The sequence below is a fragment of the Protopterus annectens genome, chromosome 11.part0, assembly GCF_019279795.1.
Source record: "Protopterus annectens isolate FY-2018-M chromosome 11.part0, PAN1.0, whole genome shotgun sequence".
In the NCBI taxonomy this organism is placed as follows: Eukaryota; Metazoa; Chordata; order Ceratodontiformes; family Protopteridae; genus Protopterus; species Protopterus annectens.
The window spans coordinates 1,061,879,204-1,061,906,665 of NC_056745.1; the positions used below are offsets into that span (position 1 = coordinate 1,061,879,204).

At 38.7% G+C, this 27,462-nt stretch overlaps 1 protein-coding gene across 1 annotated transcript in view; it reads right to left on the reverse strand.

The window, feature by feature from the left end:
* LOC122815696 (mucin-19-like) overlaps positions 1-27,462 on the reverse strand; it is a 1,162,279-nt gene that overhangs the window by 284,663 nt on the left and 850,154 nt on the right. The window contains exons 22-23 of the mRNA XM_044088411.1: positions 14,597-14,701; positions 14,307-14,495 (exon numbers count right to left, since the gene is read on the reverse strand). Of these exons, the coding sequence (XP_043944346.1) occupies positions 14,307-14,495; positions 14,597-14,701 (294 nt within the window). The remainder of the gene's footprint in view (positions 1-14,306; positions 14,496-14,596; positions 14,702-27,462) is intronic.

A 27,462-nucleotide genomic window follows, 5' to 3' on the forward strand; every position in this document is an offset into this window, starting at 1 on the left:
AGGCAGTTCACACAGCCTACCTTGACCTAGCAAAAGCATTCGACACAATACCCCACTCGGGCATCATAGAAAAGCTCACCAGCTTAGATGTAAACCCATATGTCACAAGATGGGTTGCAAACTGGCTCAAGGACAGAACACACAGGGTTAGAGTTGCTGGTGCCATGTCAGACTCTAAGCCGGTCACGGCGGTGTCCCACAGGGCTCAGTCCTGGGCCCCTCTTGTTCGGCATTTATTTTTCTGAAGTGCAGGCAAACATAGGGGATTGTGGCTGACAAAATTTGCAGATGACTGCAAACTGGGCACCATAATTGACACTCCATCAGACACAGACATCCTCCAGAAAGGTCTCATAGAAATGGATAACTGGTGCCAGAGCCATGGCCTTAAGCTAAATGCCAAAAAATGTATAGTCATACCCTTTGGGAAAAACAAGGTAACCCCTAATTACCACATAGATGGTAATCCATTAAACACGGAAGAAGTTATCAGGGACCTGGGGACCCAAGTTGACAGTAACCTCTCTTTTGACACTCACATTGCCAAAGTGGTTAGGAAGACCTTCTACATTGCCCACCTGATCATGAAGGGATTCACATCCAGATCAGATGAGGTCATTGTACCCCTGTACTCTTCACTTATCAGACCAATGATTGAGTACAACGCCCCATTCGGAATGTACCTTACCCGACACCTGCAGCAGTTGGAAAGACCCCAAAAGTTCCTCACCAAAAGGATAAAGGGGCTCAAACATATGTCATACGATGCCCGACTGAAGAAACTCCAGCTCTATTCAGTCGCATACCGTCTGCTCAGAGGTGATCTGTGCCTGACATACAAGGCCATGTCCAACCCGGAATTAATGGACATGCTCCACCTCAAAAATCCAAATCCAGCAGAGCCACGAGAGCAAGAGACTTAAACCTCAACACGGATATAAATAGGGCGTGCTGGAGGGACAGATTCATCACCCAGAGACTCCCTACACTATGGAACAGAATCCCAGTCCATGTGAGGCAGAGCCCCTCACTGACTCTGTTCAAGAGAAATCTTGACGAGTGGATGGGAGATCGTAGGTTTACCCCGGGAATCATCTCTGTATCACTGCTGGACAGAGGCACAGTAAACTAATGGGTATAGTATTCTCATCCTAAGGGGTGGTGAAAGCCACACACACTCTGGCTAGGCTTATAAATGCCCTAGGGCAGATAGCCTAGTATGAACCTATGAACCTATGAACCTAGTGCGATGTGCATTTTATACACAGACATATACTTTCTTCAAGTTTATAAGACACATGTAGACCATATTGGCACATGTCAACAGGCCCTTTAATAGTTAAACAAGGATAAAAGAAATGGCAACAGGTCTAAGGTTAAGACAGATACCTCACAGCTCAATGATTTGTGAAGTCACCTTTCCAGCACCCATACACAGGCTCCTCAGGAAAGCTGATGAACATGCTTTCTGTATAACTGACACCCATCCATATACTGTACCCTTGCTGAAAATGGAGACCACACCCCAGTTAGCCAATATAGAGGTAATGTCCACATCTAATGGGCTTGTCCAAGGGGAAAAGATATAACAAACTAACATTGCTGAAGAAGTAACTCATAAGGCACAGATCTGAAAATGCTCTTTGCAGTCTAGATGAAAAGTGTGCAGGCTGTTACTTACAGGTGTCCCAGATGTTAAAATATGTGGAAGAGACGTGTAAGGTGAGGTATAGTCTGCTGAAATGAAAGCAACCAATCCAAACAGAAAATCTTCATTGTATAACAAGCTTATAGTGAAGTTTAAGTTAATGTCTCAACACAGTAAAAAAAAAGCTTCTTTCATGCAAACATTTTGCAGTTGTGGGGTCAGATATTATTCCTCTTTGGGTGGAACAAAGTATTGATGGGAATATTACCCCCATTCATCAGAAGGGAACAAGAAGGATTATGTATTATAAAGTAGACCATATTCAGATAAAGCAAGAGGGCAAAACCAAACACTAACATCATAGCAAAAGGTACAGCTTCTGTTCCTTTATCCTCAGTAAAGACAGGTACCACAAATTATTTTCAACATTTATACAGGTCCTCTGAACAATCTACAGTAACTTATAGTGGCAAAACCAATTTGTTGACTATAGCTTCAGCACAAACAGAAACTTATTTGTTTTTATATGTCATCTACAGAATAAATTTGTTTTATACTGAGAGCTGTGGTGATCGCACTGTTTATCTAATTATATATATATATATATATATATATATATATATATATATATATATATATATATATATATATATATATATATATATATATAAATCTTTTTCTGTGTATATATATATATATATATATATATATATATAAATCCAGATCCCTCCCACCCCCCATCCCCCCCGCAAAGGTAACCCCCATGAAAAACTTCTCCAAAGCTAACTCTGGGCACCTAAAAACAGAGGTGGGTAACTTCACAGCACCCATGCAAATGGAGGATAGTTGCTTGACCACTGAATCATACACCAATGCACTGTATGAACATGGACACAAATGCCTGGATCTCACCGTACCCAAAAGAACCAAGACACACTCCTCCAAAAAAAGGAAGCCAATCTGGTGGTCCCCTGCCATAAACAAACTCTACAACAGAAGGAGAAATCTGATGTGGAATAAAGTGAAGTCCCAAGACTGGAAAAACTCCCTTACCAGCCTTAATAAAAAGTTGAGATCCCTCATCAAAACCTCTAAAGCTAGCTATGAAAACAGAATTGTAGCAGATAGTAAAGACAACTACAAGGCCTTCTATAGTTATGCAAAGAATCTCCACGGCAATACCCAAATATGCTCTGAGCTGCTACACAATGGTACCTGCTATACCGAGCTAACAGATATTGTCAGTATACTGGCCGACAGATTCAATACTATCTTTACCACTTTCTCCCCCAAAGAACCAATCACAATAACAGTAGATTGCCAGGCACCCAGTATTTCTGCTGCACAGGTTGAAACAGCACTGTCCAAGGCCAAGAATACAGCTTCTATGGGACTTGACAATATCCCTGGTTATGTTCTACATGAACGACAGAGTGAACTGGCACCTCACCTGTGTGCCCTGTTCAATCACAGCCTCACCTCTGGCTTTGTCCCTACCAAATGGCACACTGCTACAGTCATCCCTCTCCACAAAGGAGGAGTGACTACAGACCCTGGGATCTATCACCCCATTAGCCTGATGAGTCTGATATGCAATGCTATGGAAAGCATCATCATGGACCTAATAAACAAGGATATAGGGAATCTCCAAACTCTGGATCCTACACAGTTTGGTTTTGTGAAAGGTAGATCATGCCTGCTCAAACTTGATCAACTTCTTTGAGTCAGTCACCAGAGCTGTGGATGAAGACAAGGTGGTTCATACAGCCTACCTTGATCTGGACAAGGCCTTTTATACCATTCCCCACTCAGCAATCATAGAAAAACTCACTAAGCTAGGCATCAACCCCTATTTCACTAGGTGGGTTGCAAACTCACTCACAGATAGAACCCACAGTGTGAAAGTAGCTGACTCTAAGTTAGACTGCCAACTAGTCACAAATGGAGTCCTACAGGGTTTGGTCCTGGGTCCTCTCTTGTTTGGTATCTACTTCTCTGAAGTTCAAGCCAACATGAATGGACTCTGGCTGACAAAGGGTGCAGACAATTGCAAGTTGGGAGCTTTTATTAACTCCCCAAATGATGTTGACATCCTACAGAATGACCTCACTGAGACTAATGACTGGTGTCAGAACCATGGCCTTAAGCTCAATGCCAAAAAATGTGTCTTCATCCCCTTTGGGAAAAACTCGGTTCCCATTAATTACCACATTGATGGTAGTCCACTGAACTCAGAAGGCATTATAACAGATTTGGGAACACAGGTTGATAGCAACCTCTCTTTTGATCACCACATTGCCACTGTGATCAGAAAGTCCTTCTATGTGGCACACCTTATTACTAAGGGTTTTGCATCCAGGAAGAAAGAGGTCATTATCTGCCTGTACTCTTCTCTCATTAGGCCAATCATCGAGTACAATGCCCCATTTGGCATGTACCTCACTAGACATGTGCAACAACTGGAGAGGCCACAAAATTACCTCACAAAGAGGATCCTAGGCCTTAAACACTTGTTCTATATGGACAGACTCAAAAAAACACCAACTATTCTCTGTCTCATATCGCATACTTAGAGGAGATCTCTGCTTGACTTACAAAGCCATGTGTGACCCAGCTCTGTTAGAAATTCTACATCTAAAGAAATCCCAATCACTCCTCACCACACGCTCCAGAGATCTCAACCTCATTACCACAATTAACAGAACAGGGAGGGACAGGTTCATAACCCAGAGACTGCCTATGCCATGGAACAAACTTCCCGTACATGTCAAGCACAGTGCCTTGCTGACCCTCTTCAAGAGAAATCTTGATGAGTCGATGGGAAACAGAAAATTCACCCCGGGGATAACTCCAGTGGCTCTACTCGATAGAGGCACTAGGAACTAAGGTCAGGTGGCACTATGCCAGGGTAATCCTATGGCTAGGCTTGTAAAGGCCCTAGGACAATTAGCCTAGTACACTCCTATGAACCTATGAAAACTAAGGGACATTCTCTATAGAAGAATGGTTAGAGAATCTTCAGGGCACAAAGCCTTGTTTCTGTCTATGTAAGAATCTTCTGACATGTCTTCCTTAAGAATACTTATACTGACCTACTTAACAGACACTCAATATACTGCTCCAGGATTGGCTGTCTGTTGTAAGAATTTCTTTGCTGAGGTAAAAAAAATCCCCTTTTCTTATAAATACCCTTGTTCTAGAAAAAATGATGTTTAATTTTTTTTTCTTTACACTTGTATGTGAAGACTGAGGAATTCCCCTTCCCTCTAATTTATCCATATCGATCAGCAATGTCCCCCAGAAATCTCTATGTCCCAGAAAGGATGTTTCTCTTATGCCCATAAAAGAAACTGGGACAGCTGAAGAAGCATGGCTGACCCCTGATTCATGGTGGCCAAAAGGATTACACCAGAGGAAGTGGAAGAAGCAAACGAGTGGTCTGAGGAACAACTGTTATCCGCTACAGAGCAACCGACTATCAGGTGAGGTGAAGATCGAGCTCATGTATTTGGCAAGGACTCTGTGGTAAGTAGATTTTGCTATTCAGGAACTTCAGACAGCAGACCAGCAAGAATGGGGGTAATTATGCACTCTGTAAATAAAGATGATGTTTCAGTTGTGGCTAAAATCACTGGAATGAGTCAGTCTGAAGGTATGTTGTCAAAATACTTAAACAAGCAGCACACTTATTTTACCCTGTTATATATATCTTCTACCTAAAATTAAAAACAAAGAATTAAAGCAGTTTTTTTTCAGAGATAATAGCATTATAGCAAGGAATTATGTTACTTGCTGAAGACTGGAATTTAATCATGTCAAACCAGAATGTGTGTGGAGGGCTGAGAATGAGAGGAGTGACAGCAGTAGGGAGATTACTAGGGAGCATTTTAAAAGCCTACATTTTGTCAGATATAGGGGAGACCATAACAACAAGAATGGTGTTTACTTACTACATGAACCAGTGGTACAGGTGGTCAAAGCTTGATAGAACATACGTGACCGAGGAGCATGAATACTATGTAACTGACATGATATACCATCCTAGAACTTGATCTGATCATGACCATTTAAGCATAGTAATGGAACCTAGGTTCATAGCTGGGGAGAAGTCACTATAGACTCACTAATGGGTGACTAAAATATCCTGGGAAAAGATACAGGATCATCAATTTGCTTAGGAAAATATTCATGGAAAACCAGGAAGCATAGTAGAAGGTAACAAATTATTAGGATGCTGTTAAAGTTGAGCTGAGGGATACATTCTGTGAACAAGAAGGAAGAGACAAAAACCAGCAGAGGAATTTTGGGAAATCTAAGTTGGATTGGATGAAAGTGTTACAAGAAAGGGGTCAAGGAAAGCTAGATGAATTGGAAAGGGTGTGGAATAAATATGTAGAAAAATCTACAGATAAAAAATAAGACGCTGTCAAGTTCAATTTTTTGAAAATACATCAAAGATGCAGAAAATATTAGCAATAAGGCTGAGACAGCAAAGGTGGAAAAAAATATATTTAAACTGAGAGACCCCAGAACAGGCAAAATAACTAGGCAACCCAAATATTATTTGACATTCTATACTCTCCACAGAGATGAAACACACTTTCATATTTCAGATTTTCACGTTTCACGTATTTCACATTTCATATTTCAGATTTTTTGAGGGATTAATGATCCCTAGAATTGCAGAAGAGGCACAAAAATGATAAGACCCATTATTAATCAATAAATAGATGATCAGATAAGGAGATAAGCAGTGGACAAATCCCCTGTAAGAGACAGCCTTCCCACTGAGCTGTGAAAGAAATACCAGGCACAAATCCTTCCAATCTGATCCAGGTTATTTAATGAGATAACGCAGCACAAGAGGATACCAAATTCTTGGAGAAATGCAGTAATCTTCCTGATACTGAATGAGAGTAAAGTCCCAGCTAGCCTTAGCTTCTACTACATAAGTTTGGAGATTAACCATTACTGTAAGATATTTGTGGCTATGAAAAAGTCAGTGAAAGACCTTTCTGATCCAAACGACAAGAACAACAAGTAAGTAGTATAAAAAAAAATACCAATAAATTTCAAAGTCAAGTAGCTGTAATCGAAACTCGGTTCGATAAAAAATAAAATAAATCCAAAAATAAAAAAAAAAAAATAAAAAGCAACAAATAACAACGAACAGCCAAAAAATAAACACGAAGCTAATCTTTTACCAGGCTTTTTCAAGTGTAACCATTTGTGGCTATAATTCTCCTTAGGATAGTGGATATGGATGAATGTGGGTTTATAAAGTGCTGACAAACATTTGACATCATACTAAAAACACGTGATACATACTGAAGTGGAAGACGGTAATAAAACCCATGGTAGTGTTAGGTTTGGATGCAGATGCAGGGAAGGAATTTGATAGGGAGCATTGAGGTATCTCTAGGCTGGTAAGTATAGGATGAGATTCCCAATCCCCTTCATTTGTGCATTATATAAACTTTATAGAGGCTCTAAAAAGGTTTTGAAGGTTAAAGGAGGGAATACCCCAAACTTTATGATAGGCAGGGGAACCAGGGAAGGTTGCCTTTTGCCCCCACTATTATTTAGTTTATATTTAGAACCTATGGTGCAAAAGATAGGGCCGTTTTCTATTAGAGGATGGGACTGATGTGGAGTTGTGAAGGAAAAACTGACAATGTTTGGAGAGGATATCATGTGGTATCTTACGAATTCTAGTCAGTATATCCCAAGTGTGTTCAGTATCTTGTGAATATTTGATTCATTGTCAGGATACAAAATAACTGTTGAGAAAACAAAGGAAATAGTGTAAATTACTCTGTTACATTTGAATTAGTGAGTGAGTTTTCACAACTATTAGGCAATGATAAACCTTGGAGTTTAGATAACTAAGTTAGCCAAGAGATCTCCTGAGGAATTATGGAAGGAAGTAAAAGAGAAGAACTTTAAGCTGTTAAACATGGAAGACAATGACAGTAGATTTAGGCAAAGAATACAGGTAGTGAAAATGTTTATAACTCCATTGCTCCATTGACAGGCATTTAGATGTGAGCCAGGTAGGGACTACTGGCATTTAATAAGGGAAATCTTGAACTATATCTAGGAAGACAAGGGCCCCAGGGTAGACTGGCAAAAGATGGTTCTTCCACTGTAAGACGTTAGCTTGTCCTACTGCATGTCTAGGAATATCATAGTGCAACTCACCTACACTCAGTCTATTATATTCAAAACAGCTATTGTGAATCTAAATGGATATGGATGAGATGGGGGTCTTTGGCCAGGTGGTGTGCAGGTTTAGCATTTGGTCACAGTCTGTAAGGGAAGAATAGAGCAAGATATATTTAGGAATAATATACAAGAATCAGCATGAGTAGTCAACAGGAAAGAATATCAAAACTGGAAATTTTAATTATGGCCTATTGGACCGATTCAGCAAAAACTAGTTAAAGACACACCAGTCAGTAAAAAGTGGTGGGAGAATGAAAGAAAAATGTATTTTGTAAACACATTAGAAGCGGACCTGAGAGGATGATTTGGACAGACTTTGTAGAGAAATAAAGATGTTGACATGGAAATTTTTGAATACAGGGAATATTCAGTTTATGGGAAATGCAGCGTAGAAATAAATCAGCAGGGTTGGAAGAGAATGGAGTTAGTTAATCTGTTAGTAGTGGCAAGATCAAAAGATTTGAATTGATTAGTAGATTATACTAAGCACTTACAAAAGACTAATAGAAATTTACACAAGTAAAGGTATGGCAAAAATTGGCAGGGAGGGTAATTATAGTAGAGCAATGGTTTGTGATATGCAATGACTCAAGACTGTCAGTGAAATCAGAAATTTAGAATATTTTAATGGAAGTGTCTGCACAAATATTTTTATATGCTGCATAGACTGCAAAAATATTCCCCACAGTCTGCCAACACTGTTGTAGGTGCAAACAGGATCAGTTAGGGAAAGGGAGCATATGTCCTGATCAAGTAGTGAATTTAGTTTAAAAGGGAAGTACAAAGCTTGACTGGGTACGTCTTAGGGTATTTGTAGGAATTTCAACAAATACATTTTTGTCTGAACTGTGTAGAAAATTGAATGAAGGGATTCAATTCAAGAATGTATTAACTTTTATCTTAATAGCAGCAAAACAAAAAAGTATAACTATGAAAGTTAAATAAGACTCCTAGAAAAAGATTATGTCAGACAGACAATGGAGGGGGTAAGGAAGAAAGAGATGGAGATAATAAAGTACAAGATGAACTGTTTACTTAGAGCAAAATGGCTGACATGCGAGAGGGCAAATTCAATAAAGAAATAAATAGGAGTTAAAAAGGCAGCATGAGGGAACAGAAACTGAAATGATTCTCTATGTTTTATATGGTAGCACATTTTCAACCTTTGGGAGTTCCTTTGTAAGCATCAGAGAGGACTGGGAAGCAGCTATAAGAGGGATAAACATTACCAGTGATTTGTTTATACTAGGGTTGGTGAAAGGTTATATTTTAGATACAGAAACTTTGTTATTCCCCGGAGCTGGGTTGTACCCCTTGCATAGTCAGCTAGATGAAACACAGGACACGCAAATATAGAGTAAGATAATGAGCCAATCCCCTGGGTAACAAGCGTGCACCATGCATGACGATTGTATGTTGCTGTCATTTGTGAGTCTGGAAATGAAGCAGTATTGTGTTATGACAAAAAAAATTCAGGACCATAATAAAAAGATTCAAATTGCCAAAAAGTACCAGTTTGTGGTGCTCTGAATGGGACAAGTTATCTCTAATGGTATTTTGTACCAGTACTACTGATAAGGGGGAGGGGACAGGCAGAAGCAATGTTAAATGTAACATCTCTATCAAGGGCAATTTGTATTACAGTCCATTTTGGAAGCTGGCAATTAAGTAGAGTTAATTCTGGTAAGAAATCTGAACTTGGGTTAGTACCCACACCCATGTGCTTACCTGGTCTAGTGTCTCTAAATAAGTCATGTTCCTGGTCATTTTTAGCGAAGATTCATAAATTATCTTTCAGTGAAGGTTGATTTATGGAAAGCGTCTTAGGTTTATTTTGGGGGTATCATCAGTTAAATCTGTGGCCACTGGTTTATGCTTCATATACTCATGCAGGTAATGATTACAAATTGTTATTGCTTAGTGAAAACATGGTGCAGTTGGTAAAGCTGGGAATCATCTAAATATTGACATTTAGAAGTATTAAGCAGGAAATTAACATGACCGTATGCCTGTAAGCCTCTGTTGAGGAGGATTTCCAAGGGGCATAGTTTTATGGATGTATAGATTAAATAATTGCAGTGTGGCTTATTTTAAAGCTTATTTACAGGTAGTAGATATATATCACTTAAGTTTAGAGAGGCAATAAGTAAATTTAGAGTGAAGCCTATAAGACATAGTTGTAATATGGGTTGAAAAGTGAGTGGGAATTAAGCAGAATAACCAAAACCATCAGGAGTACATAAGGAGAAAAGGTAGTCTGGGACATGTTGTCCCTTTTTTATTAAAACAAAGGGAGAGCGGGAAGGAGATTAGCTTTACAAGATGAGTAATATCAGAAGATGAATTATAATATATGCAGCATAAGCTAAAAGTAGAAAAGTAGAGGACTTTTGGGAATGAACTGAAATGAACAGGTAGTGTAAAAGAAGACAGGTAATGGGATAGATCAGAAAAAGACACTGGCGTACTGTAACTAGAAAACTGGAGTATGCAGTCCAAAAAAGTAAGATGGGATATGCTGGGGTTCTGGCAATAAGGTATTTTAGGATGGGGTTAGATGAAAGGCATCTGGTTTAAGTGAAGTACCAAAGTTGTCACTGTAATACTGTACTATAAAAGGGCTGTCAAAGAATGAAAAGGCCTTCTTGCAGAAGAACAGTCACCAAAGGTTATGGTTATTAAATGCAATCATAGGATTCCATTTGGAAGAGATGTGTAAGTGAGGAGATAACAGAATACAATAAGGGGATCAATACTAAAGGAAGAAAAAGTGAAAAGGGGTCTTTGGGATCCAAGTATGGCTAAAACTGCTGAATTGGAATGCAATTATAATGCAAGGAACCAATGCTGGACTATAGGATGTGGAAAGAAACAGATGTGTGGTAGTGGGCAGAACCTGACATGAAAGGAACTAGCAAGGGATTTGTGTGGTATGGTCAGAAGACAGAAACAGGGAGAATATCAAGAGTATGCTAGTAGGAATGATATAAGGGAGGGAGAGTATCCATATTCATCAAAGATACCTTCACCTCCAGGTTAGTGGCGCAGCATGATACCTGTGACATCATCCATGTGCAACTAACATCGGGCAAATCTGCAATGCAAATTGTGGCCTGCTACAGATCACCCTCCATGACCCAGGACCACCACTCCACCTTTCTGGAGACAATGGAAAACCTGAAGGTCCTACCAAACACCCTGATATTGGGTAATTTCAATTACCCTACCATTCACTTAGAAAACTACTCTAGTACAAATTCCCAGGCCCAGCGCTTCCTGGAATTCATCAACTCAAATGCCCTGGATCAGCTGGTAAACTCCCCTACCAGAGGTGAAAACATATTGGACCTGGTCATCACCAACATGGGCGATAGGTGTTCCACACCGGAGGTCAATCCATCGTTGGTTAGATCAGACCATATACTAATCACTTTGGATGTCCACACCCCACCACCACCCCCAACTAAGGAAACCACAGTAAAAAACTTTTCTAAAGCAAACTTCACCTTACTTAAGACAGAGGTGGTAAGTTTCACAGTCCCCACGCTAAAGGATAACGCTGCCCAAGATGCAGAAACCTTTACAAATGCACTCTATGAGCACCTACAAGGATGCATGGACCATGCCATCCCTAGCAAAACCAAGACTCACTCCTCTAAGAGAAGGAAACCAGTTTGGTGGACCCCTGCAGTAAACTGGCTATATGATAGAAGGAGGAAACTAGCTCAGAAAAAAAGCAAATCCCAAGAAGAAAAGACATCCCTGATCAGTATCAGTAAGAAACTAAGGTCCCTCATGAAATCATCCAAGGCTAACTTTGAAAGAAAAATAGCCAAGGATTCAAAAGATAACCACAAAGCCTTCTTTAGCTATGTTAAGAATCTAAGCGGCAACTCACAGATATGCACTGAACTAGTTGCAAAATAGCACAAAATATACTGAACCTGCTGATATTGCCAACATCCTGGCAGATAGATTCAGTACAAACTTCACCCCCTCTCACCTCCAAAAGGGCCCACAACAATATTGGAAAAGTGTAGTGTCCCAAAAATCACAGACGCACAGGTGAAAACAGCCCTTTCAAAATCCAAAAACACAGCTTTAATGAGATCAGATGGTGTCCCAGGTGGCGTCTTGCATGAACTACAGAACAAACTAACCCCCCCACCTAAACACGCTGTTCAACCTCAGCCTCTCCACAGGCCAAGTGCCCATAGAATGGCACACAGCAACGGTTATTCCTCTCCACAAAGGAGGGGCCACAGCTGACCCTGGTAACTATTGCCCCATAAGCCTGACTAGCCTGGTCTGCAAGGCTAGGGAGCGCATCATCATGGAACTCATTAACAAAGACATTGGGAACCTCCAAACACTTGACCCAACCCAGTTCGGCTTTGTTAAGGGCAGATCATGCCTATTAAACCTGGTTGACTTCTTTGAGAGAGTCACCAAGGCCATAGACAAGGGAAAGGTGGTTCACACAGTCTACCTTAACCTCACCAAGGCTTTCAACACCATTTCCCACTCGGGTATTACAGAAAAACACACTAGCCTGAACATAAACCCCTACATCATGAGATGGGTTGCCAACTGGCTTACAGACGGAATTCACATGGTAAGAATAGTGGGCTCAAGGTCCAACTCTAAACCAGTCACAAGTGGTATCCTGCAAGGCTCGGTCCTGGGACCCCTACCGTTCAGCATATACTTCTCAGAAGTACAGGCAAACACAGGAGGACTATGGCTAACCAAGTTCACCAATGACTGCAAACTGGGAGCCATAACTGACTCTCCGGCTGATACAGACATCCTCCAGAAGGGCCTTACTGAGACAGACACCTGGTGTCAAAGTCATGGCCTCAAGTTAAATGCCAAAAAATTAATAGTCATCCCATTTGGGAAAAACAAAAAACCCACAAATGGCCACATAGGTGGCAGCCCCCTTAATACAGAAGAGGTAATAAGAGATCTGGGGACCCAGGTAGATAGTAATCTCTCCTTTGACAATCATATTGCCAAAGTAGTTAGGAAATCCTTCTATGTAGCCCATCTAATTACTAAAGGGCTCACATCTAGAAATAAAGAGGTTATAGTGTCCCTCTACGCATCACTCATTAGACCCATAATAGAGTACAATGCCACATTTGGGATGTACCTCACAAGACACTTCTAACAGCTGAAAAGACCACAAACGTACCTCACCAAGAGGATTACTGGTCTCAAACATATGTCCTATGCAGCCCGACTGAAAAAACTCCAGCTGTACTCAGTTGCATACACTTACTCAGAGGTGATCTCTGCCTGACTTACAAAGCCATGTCCAACTCAGAATTGATGGACATGCTCCACCTAAAGAAATACAAGTCACTGCAAGCCACACGCTCTAGTGAGCCAAACCTCACCACAACAATAAATAGAACATGCTGGAGGGATAGATTCCTGTCACAGAGACTCCCCATGCTTTGGAACAAAATTCCAAATTACATCAGGCAGCGCCCCCTCACTAACACTCTTCAAGAGAAACCTTGACGAGTGGATGGGTAACAGAAAATATACCCCTGAGATCACTTCATTGGCTCTGCTTGACAGAGGATCAGTTAATTAATCAATGGGGCGGTGAAAGCCGACACACTCTGGCTAGGCTTATAAATGCCCTCAGGCAGATAGCCTAGTACCTACCTATGAACCTATAATGGGTTAATAGAGAAGGGGATGATGGATGTAGATATAAAGAAAATGATGCAGGATGAGTGGAAATAGGGATTGGGTGAAGAGTAAAATGAAACCAGGTGCAGTAGTGCTGAAGACAGCAAGGCAAATCATGAAGACAGCAGCTTCCAGAGAAAATGTGCCACCTGTAGGAAATGTAATTCAATCCGTGTAATGTAAGAAAATTATAACAATAGCAATAATATGCACTCCAGGGCATTTGAGGAACTTATTCCAAAGATGAGAAAATCCAAACTACTAAACTATCTCAACCTCATTACATTATAAATTCAATAGAAACAAATTTGACAAAAAAGAAAAGAAGTATTATAATTCTAAAGTATACAGCAAATATCTCTGTTTATGTATGCAGTTACACAGCACAGTAAATTATCGATCCTAACTTCTGAAGGAGGGATGCTGCATCTTTAATGCTTTTCAGATATCTGTTTTTTAGTTTGTGTATGAGTTCAGACTACATATCATGTGAGCTAGTATGCTAGAACTGCTCAGTCTAAAATACATGCCGATGAAGTGGCCCACTTGCAAAAAGTGTCAGTCGCTTTGTTTAAGCCATTCTACACACCCCAGAATGTTACAGTGACCACATGCATATTTCTGTGGAAAACAACAACGTATATCTTGACGGAATATGTCTACATGCTTGCAATACATAAAATTTAAAATTAACAATCAAGAATTCTGAAATGGTTTACATACTTACTTTCCAGTTTGGTTCTAAAACAACAGATGTATGAGCATGTTTATCAAAAATTATTTTTACACCACCCTTTAAGACAATGACATTATTCAGTCCCATTGAGTGGATGATATATTCTGCAGTTATATTCTCACACGAGTCACTGACAGTGTCCACTGTAAAATGACCATCTTTTAAAATAAGGATCTTGTCCTGCAATGACAAAATGGATTCATTTTTGTTAGCACAGTTATTTCTTAATGTGGTTATATAGTTTATGTAATGTTTATTTCTGCTTAATAATGCTTCCATACCTTAATTGCAACCTTGGTGATTCTTGAGCATACAGCATCAGATTGACAACAAGGGACACCTTCTGTACTTATTCTAAATGTACCAGTGTCTTTACCACAGTAATCCTGAAACATGTTAAATGCAGCAGTGTTAATGTCTACAACACTTTTACACCTGTCTGTAGCTTATTCATTTAAGTTAATTATAACTGAACTTAATATCACCATTGGGTTGATCAGTTTACTGTTAAGTAATGTACATCTCAATTATATAGTTTTGTGACTCTTTCATTGTATTGACTGAGTAACTGGTTTGTTAGTATTTTCTTTAGTTTATCTTAATAGTATATTGTAAATAAATAATCCAATATATGACATGTTAAATCAGTGTGGATGAAAATAAAACAAGTCTGACTGACAGAATTAAATGCCATCCTATAAAAAACACAATACTTTTCTGTTATGTACTGTAAGTAATAGTAAACTAAGGGTTATCTGATATGAAGAATATCTGGGAACTCATTAATAATAGTTGCAATGCTGCAAACAGTATATGAATTGCACTCCACGTAGGATTCACTAAAATGCTCACTTCTTGATTAATTGTCCAACACAGGCTGATCAATTAGCATCTCTGAATCTAAAGTTCCATCTATCTGAAACAATTCTACACTCTCCCTATACACAAAGGAGGTAACTCCACAGAAATCTCTTAATTTCAGAACTATTGCTATCCTCTTTCCTCTCTCAAAACTCCTCAAGAAATGCATACATAAGCAAGTTATGCATTATCTCATACAGGGCAATTTGCTTACCCCTACACAGCATGGTTTCCATCCATAGCATAGCACTACCACAGCTCTACTATCCTTCCTCAGCACTATATCGCTAACCAAGGATAATCATAAACTCATATCTTGTCTATTCCTTGACCTACCAAAGGCTTTTGATACTGTCTCTCACTCTTTACTATAAAACAAACTCACTGACCTCAACTTCTCCCCTAGCACTATCTCTTGGTTTTCTAGCTACCTCACTGATAGGCAGCAATTAGTGAGATGGGACTCTACATTAGCCACCTCCTTCCAGTAAAAACAGGTGTCCCCCAAGAATCCATACTAAGACCTTTGCGTTTTATTATTTTTACCAGCTCACTTCACTCTTCTTGTCCTCAGTCTGTCATTGTCGAATATGCAGATGACTCCACAGTCATCACTATTGCTAACTCACCGTCAGAATTTCTAACTACTACCCAGATATCTTTTAACTTTGCAGAGACAGGGCTCACAAATAACCAACTAATCCTCAACCCTAAAGAAACAAAATTGCTACTCTTTCTATCTAAATCTGTCAACCATATCAAACCAACCTTCTCCATCACATCCCTAAACAATACCCCTGTAGAAGTAGAATCTAGCACAAAGCTACTTGCATTGCAATTGATGATCAACTCAAATTTGATCTACCCATTAACAATTGTATCAGAAACTAGGACTTCTGTACAAAAATGAAACATTCCTCACCCCTGAAGCTAGGGTTACTCTCTCATGCCTTACAACCATGCTTAACCTACTGTTCCCAAATATTAACAAATCTCAACTCCTCCCTACTTACCAAACTAAAATCAACCTATCGCAAGATAACCAGATTTATAGCTCAACATACATATAAATCCCACCACTGTCTTTCTTTAAAATGCCTGAACTGGCTCTAATTACCACACCTGTTGCTCCAATCTCAGCTCCAGGTCATACATACCATCCTAAAGCAGCCCACTTTTTGCCCAGCACTATTATCCCTCATCTCCCTGTATTCCCCTATCAAACAACTCCGAAGTGCAAACCAAGATCTATTAACTGTATATAAACCCAAATCCAAAACAGGGTGCAACCTATAGAGCTACCACCCCTCCATGGTGGTACATGGAACAAACTCCCACAAGAAATAAGGAACCTCACACACCCTAAACAATTTAAATTAGCCAGCAAAGATTACTTTGAAAAACTATGGACCTGCCACTGCATTAATCCTCCATGACTATAACCAACCAGACTAGTCCTGTTTACCTATTTACATTCTGTTTCCTTCTATATAACTCACACAACATTTCTTTATTCTCCTTATTTAACTTTAGACTGCCTATTTTTTTACAAACTTTAACATGTTTGCTTCTTATGATGAAATTGTTATTCTACTTAAGTTTATATTATTGTATAATTCTAGCAAATATTGAATCTGATTTGTAACTTATTGTATATTACTCTAGTAATTCTTGTATGTTCTGGAGTTTTTATCCCTGGGCCTCTGCTGAAAAAGGGCATTAGCTCAGTTGGACACTCCTGGTCAACAAATGTAAAATTAAAAAAATAAATAAATAAATGCCAGTGAGAAAATATGATTCAGAGCCAGGTATGGCCACAGTGAGAAAGACCATATTACCAAATCATTTCCATGTCTCAGAATCGAATGATAGCACTGACAGTCCTGACCATGGTAGTGTTCAATTCAAAAGCCTATGAATGAGAAGTTAAACTGAGGCCCCACCTGCTTGAGTTGGTGGTAGTTCAGGTAGATGTAAAAGATCTCATGACAACTACTGAAAAGAGTAGGGGTACTTTATTTACATCTTTTTACATAATATGTTATACATATATATATATATATATATATATATATATATATATATATATATATATATATATATATATATAATATATATATATATATATATATATATATATATATATATATATATATATATATATATATATATATATATATGTATATGGGTCTACTGCTTTTGGTCAGGGAATATTTGGTTGAAAATGATTTCAGACAGTTCCCTTCACCGAAAATGCATTTCACTGAAAACCCATTTGGTCAAAAATGAAATATAGCAACTGCCCCACTGCTGTGTGACCCTGTAGTGAGAATATAAAGTTAGGGGCAGTATATTCACTATTATATACTTGTGTATCCATTAAAAATGCATTGAAACATATAATGTCAGTAAAAACTAGTTGCAAAATGTGGGGGCTGTGCCCCCCACACCACCCCAACTTTATATTCTCACTCCAGGGTTGCACGGCAGTAGGGCAGGGGCTATATTCCATTTTTGACCAAATGGAATTCGACCTAATGAGCTTTCAATCAAATGAGGTTTCAGTGAAGTGGGCTGCCTGAAATCATTTTTGACCAAATGTAATTCGACCAAAAGCAGATATATATATATATATATATATATATATATATATATATATATATATATATATATATATATATATATATATATATATATATATATATATATATATATATATATATATATATATATATATATATATATATATATATATAATAAAAAGTCCAAAGAACACCAAAGGCAACAAAATATTCCTCAGATCCAGAAAGAACAAGCAGCAGAAGCAATAATATGTCCTTTATTAGACTACAGCTCACCAACAAATAAAACAGAAGTGTAACTCAAAAAAAGGATTAAGCGCTTTCATCCACCATCATGTGGACTTCTTCAGAATCAATTAATCAATTATTAACGCACTATTTATGTCCATTTTTGCGCCAATTCAAATTGATTTTTTAAAAAGAAAAACGTAAAAGAATCATTAAAAACATCATTTAAAATACTTTTAACACAACAATGTATATATTTAACTATGCTTAACAAGAATACTTAGTTAGAATCTGCATAGCGTGCCTCATATTGTTTACATCTTGTACATAGCTTTTTCAATGTAAACAATCTGATAATCACTTCATTTTGTGCATTTCATTCCAATATATACATATAATTCATCCAACCCTATGATCTATAATAAATAAAATCCATTGACTGATACTAAATAGTAAGAATATATAATACTTATATTCATAATATTAAAAATATTAAAAACATCTGTGTGCACAAAAACTGTTGGACAATGTGGTTCTCACTATTACCTAAGTCCATATGTCATACAATATGTTTTACCGCAATGGTACTAAGGTCATACCAAAGCCTAAATCTTCTTCTTCTTCTTTCGGCTTTTCCCGGTTAGGGGTCGCCACAGCGGATCACCTTGTCCATATTTTGATGGGGAGTTTTTTTTACAGTGTCGAGTTGCCAGCCCCGCTCAACCTTCCACAGAAGGCACACACACACGCACACCTAGGGCCACCAATTAGTGTCCAATCCACCTGCGCAGCATGGTGGGGATGATGGAGGAAACCGGAGCACCCGGAGAGGACCCCCACAGGAGGACATGGACATGCAGACGACGGAGACAGAAGACACCCCCTCGACCGAGAACCGGAGAACCTCTTGCTGTGAGGCAATACCAAAGCCTAAATAAATGTAAATATAAACGTTTATTACCCATAATGATACCAATATATGGCAATAAGAAGCATCAAAAAATTAAAAAGTTAGCATATATACTTTCATAACTATACTACATAAAACACTTTTTTATCAAAATCCCAATTTTGATTCTTTACTTCTATTCTTATAATATCCATATTCTATCAAATCCATATCTATGTTATTATTGCTCTTGAAATCTCTAAAAAAATTCTGTACATAATTAATCTCACAGTTTTTTACTCTCTTACATTTCAAAAAGACGTGCTGTGGTTTCTTCTTTTTCTACAACATATTAGCTTTTGATGGTATTTTTTTATTCCCACTCTTCGTAAATAGTCTTGATATTCAACTTTATCATGACACAATTTATTTGTTTCTTAAACTTCTTTAATCTGTTCCTCTGGTACATTTTCCAGTGGATTGCAACAATAATATTGCCTCAAAATATATTTATACAATGCTTTTCTATCTTCTTCTGTTTCATCAACCCTTATTTTCTACATTTTTAACTTTGATACTTCTCAATTTCCTCATTATAACATTATTTTATTTTTTGTTTCCTCTTATTGATTCCCACAATTCTTCATATCTATATTTAAATAATGTTGCTATTAAATTTTCATTTTTTATTTATCCATTTTAAAACCTTATATAAATTTAATGATGCAGCATATACTACTGGATTTAACATACCTAGTCCTCCTTCTTTGTTCATATATAATACTCACCTTTTAACCAAATTTAATCTTGAACACCATATTAATGAAAATTATTTCTAACAGGTGTTTCTCATATATTTGCCTACCTGCACTTTAAAATCATTTTTTTTTTTTTTGATTAATTTAACTGTTGAGGCTGCCCACTCAAGTGCACTAGCCTATGCAATGCATTTACTGTGTTTTCCTGCAATCTAAAAAAAAGACCTTGTTTCCCGCCTTTTCTGAGCTAGAATAGTCCTGAATTCAGATTTTGCTGTATTCTAATAGTCCTGTGTTGCCCATATCCTTACTTGGATAGGAGGAAGCTTCTCTGTTCACCAGTGAGAGTGGGGAGCTATGAGCAGCCTATCTGTTCCTGGAGGAGTGGTCTCAGCCCAGACACTAGTTGTTTATTGGCTGTTTCGGGCTAATTCCTAGCTCTTTCAAGTCCCCTGCTTAAAAACCCGCTTTGGCGTGGTTTGTGCCCTTGTTCAGACTCAGCAAAGCTCCTCGTGGTCCTGCAGAGTGGTGATAGCAGCAGAGCGATGAAAACAAGTGACTGCAACCTGAACTAAGTATTCTTTACTGCCTTTACATTAGCAACTGCATATTCTCGCCGAATAGCTAGTTTGAAACTGCTATATTACTTAAATAAGCTTGTTGTTGCATTTTTTTTGCTTACCTGCACTTTAAAATCATTTCTTTTTGCTTAATTTAACTGTTGAGGCTGCCCACTCAAGTGTGCTAGCCTGTGCAAAGCATTTACTGTGTTTTCCTGCTATCTGTCTTAATAAAAAAGAAAAAAAACAAAAAATATATCCTTGTTTCCTGCCTTTTCTGAGCTAGAATAGTCCAGAATTCAGGTTTTGCTGTACTCTGGACTTTAGTACAAGTTCCTGTGTTGCCCATATCCTTACTTGGATAGGGGGAAGCTTCTCTGTTCACCAGTGAGAGTGGGGAGCTTTGAGCAGCCTATCTGTCCCTGGAGAAGTGGTCTTAGCCCAGAAACTAGTTGTTATTGCCGTTTTGGGCTAATTCCTAGCTCTTTCAAGTCCCCTGCTTAAAAACACACTTTAGGGCAGTTTTGTGAGATTTTGCGCATAGCGTAGCATCGGGCAGCACTGCTTAAACAGGTTTAAACTGTTACCGGCTCCACAAAATCTGTTCTTCACTTTTTCCCTTAGAACTGTTCTAAATCTCAAAGTAAGCACTCTCTTTTCATTTTAAAGCCCTGCACCTGCTCTTATAAGTAATCTTATAAGTAAACACTAATAAACTAAAGCACTACACCCTCTTATACTTCTTTTAAGTACTTGGCTCCCTATTGGTCCTTTCTGATCAGTCAAAAAGTAGTTCCTTATACTATTCTGGCATGTCCAAAGGTCAGTTTCGGGTTTACTCTCCAGTCCAGCTGGTGAATCTGGGAATTTTGAGGCAATGTTACAACTGCTTTATGTACACAGACCACCCTCTCCTCCTCCCAACAACCTCAAATATATGTGAGAGATGCAACTATATAGCCAAACTGGAGGCTGAGCTCACTCAACCCAGTACTGGCACAGTCAGTCAGGAGGAGAAGGTAACCACACACACCACAAATCCAGTCTCACATAGACCTTTTGCAACAGCAAACCAAACACATAAAAACATACTCAGAGGCCCTAAATAAAAATCTGCCTAAGCAGCAGAGACCTCCAAAGCAGACTTCCAAGCAACCGCTACCCCACAACAATACACACGTGTCACATAGTTCACAAAGTCAGTGGGCCACACAGTCACAGCCCTTAAGGCTAAACAACACACGTAATACACTTGTAATAGGTGACTCTATTGTCAGACACACCAACGTCCCACTCACCAGACTGAACAAGGAGAAGGTCACTGTAAGCTGCCAGTAGGGTGCCTGGATCCACCACATAACACAAGCACTCAGGTCACTCCAAAGCAAGTACAAATATGACTCCATCATTGTCCATGCTGGTGTGAATGACCTGAGATGTACCTCCCTGGACTACATAAAAAGATACATAGAGGAGCTCTCTGATCATGTAGCCCAGGCCAGTATGACCCTGACCTTGAGTAGCATCTTACCCTCACCAAGATTGATGCCACAGTATAAAGACAAAGTGATCAATTTTAACAATTGGCTAAAGTATTGGTGTCATTCAAAGGAGATCCAGTGTCTGTCAGCCTGGGATGACATGCTTGACAAGCCACATTGCTTTGCTAGGGATGGCTTGCACCTGTCACCCCTAGGCTTTCGAATACTGACTAAGGCTCTTGCCACCCCCATAGTGCCTTTGTTAGGCAAGGCTCAAAAGACAAACCCACTTCCATAGACAACACAAGGAAAAAGAAACTAAGGGTAATGCTGCTCAACGCCAGAAGTGTAAACCTCAAGATGCATGCACTCGAGGCTCTCCTTAGTATGGAGAAAATTGATATCTGTGCAGTAACAGAAACCTGGTTCAAGGCTCCCGAGAGCACCCCAACACTACCAGGTTATACCTCATACCATGCTTTTCGGCCCCAAAACTTGGACCGAACCACAAAAGGAGGGGGAGTATCCATATTCATCAAAGATACCCACACTTCCAGGTTAGTGGCGCTGCACGAAGCATTGGAGACCATCCATGTGCAACTAACACTGGGCAAAACTGCCTTTCAGATTGTAGCCTGCTACAGACCACCCTTCCAAACTCAGGAACCCCACTCGGCTTTCCTGAGAATACTGGAGAACATGAAGGTCTCTCCAAACACCATTATAATGGGTGACTTCAACTACCCAAACATTGACTGGGAAAACTACTCAAGCCACAACACCCTCGCCCAATGGTTCTTAGAATTTGTAAACTCAAATGCTATGGAACAACTGGTTACCACTCCAACAAGATGGGAAAACATACTGGACCTGGTCATTACCAACATGGGGACTCTATGTTCCACATCAGAGGTATACCCCTCACTGGTAAACTCAGACCATAAATGAATCTCACTGGACATTCATATCCCATCCCCACTCCCAGCCAAGGAAACCACGGTGAAGAACTTCTCAAAAGCAAACTTCACACTTCTCAAAAGTGAGGTGGAATCATTCAAAGCCCCCGGGCTAGTGAAAAATATGGTCCAAACCGCAGAATCCTTTTCAAACGCATTCTATGGACACCTACAGGAATGCATGGATTGTGCTATCCCAAATAAAACCAAAAAACACTCCTCCAAAGGCAGGAGACCTGTCTGGTGGACCCAGCCATAAATAAGCTATACAACAGAAGGAGGAAGCTACTACATGATAGAGCAAAATCCCAAAAAGGGAAGGCATCTCTGATCAGTACTAAGAAGAAACTACGATCTCTCATAAAATCATCCAAGGCCAGCTTCGAAAGAAAAATTGCAGAAGACGCTAACGATAATCACAAGGCCTTCTTTAGTTATGCCAGGAACTTGGGTGGGAACTCCCAGATATGCTCTGAGTTAGTGCAAAATGACAAAAAATACACTGAACCCACAGACATTGGCAACATCCTGGCAGACAGGTTCAGTGCAAACTTCTCTCCCCCTTCCCCCCCAAAAGAGCAAATGTCTATTCCAAAAGAGTGTAGCCTCCCTGACATCACAGATGCACAGGTGAGAGCTGCCCTCTCCAAAGCAGAAAAACAGCATCAATGGGACCGGACGGTGTCCCGGGCTGTGTCTTACACGAGCTCCAAGAAGAACTGAATCCTCATACAAAGTCACTGTTCAATCTCAGCCTTACTACAGTATATGCACCCAAGGAATGGTGTACAATAACAGTGGTCCCGCTCCACAAAAGTGGTGCCACAACGGACCCCGGAAGCTATCACCCTATAAGCCTGACTAGCCTGGTCTGCAAAGCTATGGAGCGTATCATCATGGAACTCATAAACAAAGACATTGGGAACCTCTAGACACTGGATCCTACCCAATTTGGCTTTTTAAAGGCAGATCTTGCCTCTTGAACCTGGTCAATTTCTTTGAAACAGTTACCAAGGCCATAGATGAAGGGAAGGTAGTCCACACAGCCTACCTGGACCTCACAAAAGCCTTCGACACAATACCCCACTCGGGCATCATAAATAAGCTCACCAGCTTAAATATCAACCCCTATGTCACAAGATGGGTTGTAAACTGGCTCTGGGATAGAACCCACATGGTCAGAATCGCAGGTGCCATGTCAGACTTTAAACCAGTTACAAGTGGCGTCCCACAAGGCTCAGTCCTGGGACCTCTCTTGTTTGGTATATATTTCTCTGAGGTACAGGCTAACATGGGAGGACTATGGCTGACCAAGTTCACAGATGATTGCAAACTGGATGCCTTAATCGACTCTCCGGCTGACACAAGCATCCTCCAAAATGGTCTCACAGAGATGGATAACTGGTGCCAGAGCCATGGCCTAAAGCTAAATGCCAAAAAGTGCATAGTCATCCCCTTTGGGAAAAACAAAGTGCCCACAAATTACCACATAGGTGGTAATCCATTAAGTACGGAAGAAGTAATTTTGGATTTGGTGACCCAAGTAGATAGTAATCTCTCCTTTGACAATCACATTGCCAAAGTGGTTAGAACGACCTTCTATATAACCCACCTTATCACAAAAGGGTTCACATCTAGATCAAGAGAGGTCATTGTAACGCTCTACTCATCAATCATCAGGTTCATAATTGAATACAATGCCCCATTTGGGATGTACCTCACCCGACACCTGCAGCAACTGGAAAGACCCCAAAAGTACCTCACCAAGAGGATCAAAGGTCTCAAACAGATACCCTATGCAGTTCGGGTAAAGGAACTCCAGCTCTACTCAGTTGATTACCGCCTACTCAGAGGCGATCTATGCCTGACGTATAAAGCCATGTCCAACCCAGAATTAATGGACATGCTCCACCTCAGGAAATCCAAATCCCTGAGAGCTACATGCTCCAGGGACTTAAACCTCAGCACCGAAATAAATAGGACATGCTGGAGGGACAGATTCATATCCCAGAGGCTCCCCTCACTCTGGAACAAAATCCCATTCCAGGTTAGGCAGAGCGCCTCATTGACCCTCTTTAAGAGAAATCTTGACAAGTGGATGGGAGATCATAAGTTTACCCCTGGGATCTCTTCTGTGTCCCTGCTAGACAGAGACACAGTAAACTAACCTTAAAAGGGTTATCCTCTGTGACCTACTAACAAGAGGCACAGTCAACTAATCTTAAAGGGTGGCGAAGGCCAACACACACTCTGGCTAGGCTTGTTAATGCTCTAGGGCAGATAGCCTAGTATCAGCCTATGAACCTATGAACCTATTATCAGAATCATAACAATGCTTGATAAGTATTGCCTACTAATAATGAATTATTCAAATGTATTTTCTTCTTATAAGCTAATCTTTAATTTTTCTATAGAACACAAATTTATTTCATTTTCTTCAGTACAGATTCTCATTGCTTTCTATTCCTTCTTTGTCAAAATTTATCATTAATGCAGAAATTTCTTTCATTCACAATTGCATACCTGTCATTTGCATTGTATCTTCCACTCCTTTACTTTTATCTTTATTTTAAGTCATACCTATTTCTTTCAATCAGCTAAATAAAATATAAATTCTATCACCCTTTTTCCTGTTTTTAGTTGTTAGAATAATATAATCTGCATAGGACATCAAAACTGGGATTTCAGTATCTGTATAATGTAGATATTTTGTATTCTTCATTTTACAATTAACCTCACTAAATATTATATGCATAAATACTACTTGTAGGGCACCCTTGTCTTGCACATTACTCATTTATATTTCTTTACTTAACAATCCATTCACTAAAATTCTTACATGATTATTATTTCCTGCCATACAAACCCACTTAATTTTGTTACTAACATTACACATATCCATTTTTCCCCATGGCATATCTTGTATTGAATCAAATGCTTTATTAATATCACCTACCATAAGTTTTATATCCTCTAGACTTTTTAGGATATTATCCATTATTTCTCTCACTGTCATTAATAATTCTTCACACCATTTTCCTTACATACCATATAAACTTCTCTCCATTATATATTCCATCTTATTTTCAAATCGTTTCTGCATTATTTTCATAAATATCTTACAATCTGTGTTATTTAATACTGTTGGTCTCCAATTCTTTATATGTTCTTTTTCCAGATGAATTTTAATATTTCACTCTGTAATTCATTATGCTTTAGACCTTCATTTAACGACTTACTAAAGACACATAAATACATTTTTGCCATTCTTCTAAGTTTTTATACATTTTAAAAACAATTCCATCCAGACCAGCTGCCAATTCTGTATTTAAGTGTTTAAATACATTATCTAATTCAAATAATCTCTTTTGCATATTCATTGTTCATTTGTGCAGATTTTTTTTTACTTCCCATGTTCTTGTGCATTCTCTCTTTTTCTTTCTAAAGATATCTTTCACATAACATACAACAGTTTCCAGTGGTGAAGTGGTTAACACTGTCACCTCATAGCAAGAGGTTCTCCAGTTTGAGTCTCAGCTATGCTACCTTCTGTGCGGACTCTGCATGTCCTTCCTGCCTTTGCATGGGGTTCCTCCGGGTACTCTGGTTTCCTCCAACATTCCAAAGACATGCATCCAGAGCATTTCTTCCTGCCCTCCACTGAAATTAGGCTCTGTACTAGTCAGACTTCCCCAGTCAACCACTGTTAAATAAATAAATCTGTGCTTGTCTTTTCTTTAAATTTTCATTTTTATATGTCATTTCTGTCATTATACTACTATCCTCCTTCACTATCTTACTTAAATATGCTGATACCTCTTCCTTCTTACATGTAAAAAATACCTTTGTTTATATAATTCCTTGATTTTTCATAGTTGATTTTGTAATTGTTTTATCTCTTTTTCATACTATTCCCTATTATTGTTGTGTAAATTCTAAAATACAGCTTTACAAGTTTTAACATATTTCTGCTTTTCTTCCTTTCTTGCTTTACTTGGCCAACATAAAGAAATGCCTTTTATATTTTCTTTTAAAAGTAATCTTCCCTTCTGAACAACTATCATTTCATTACATTTCATTTTTCATGTATTCTTTGTATAGCCTTTCTTATTTTAATACATTCTTTATCATTTATTTCAATCTATTTTGTTAAATAATCTATAAGACCTGTTGCAACAGCTTCTCCTTCTGCTATACTTATTCCTTCTGATATTATAAAGTAATCAGTTTTGGATTTTAAATGTACCTTTTCTATATGTCCATGATTTTCTACTACTTATAACTGATTTCCTACATTTTATAACTTTTACCATTTTCTTATGTTGTTTCCTCTTTTTGTCCCACTTAAGTCACGATTAAAACTTGTTGTTATTATAGTATGCATACTGACTACTACACATCCTTTGAAATAAATTCTCTTTTTCTTAACAAATAACATAGGTGTAAACAGCTATAATTCAATAAACACTCCACCACCATCTTAAATCTACAATTGTTAGCCTTCCTGGTCTAACACAACTTCTAAGATCTTCACTGCTGTTCTACATAACTGCTATTCCTGAACTCTGCTCATTTCCCATATTCCATACTATCTCTCCATCCCATATTTTTTCTGTCTGCGATCTTTCTTCATACATTAGAAACCTTATATCTTCCAAGACAGTTTTATATATATATATATATATATATATATATATATATATATATATATATATATATATATATATATACACACACATATATATATATATATATATCTATATTACATTTATTGCAGCATTCTAAAATCCTTATCCTTCTAATATTTTTCACACTGTTTACAGTAACTGAAA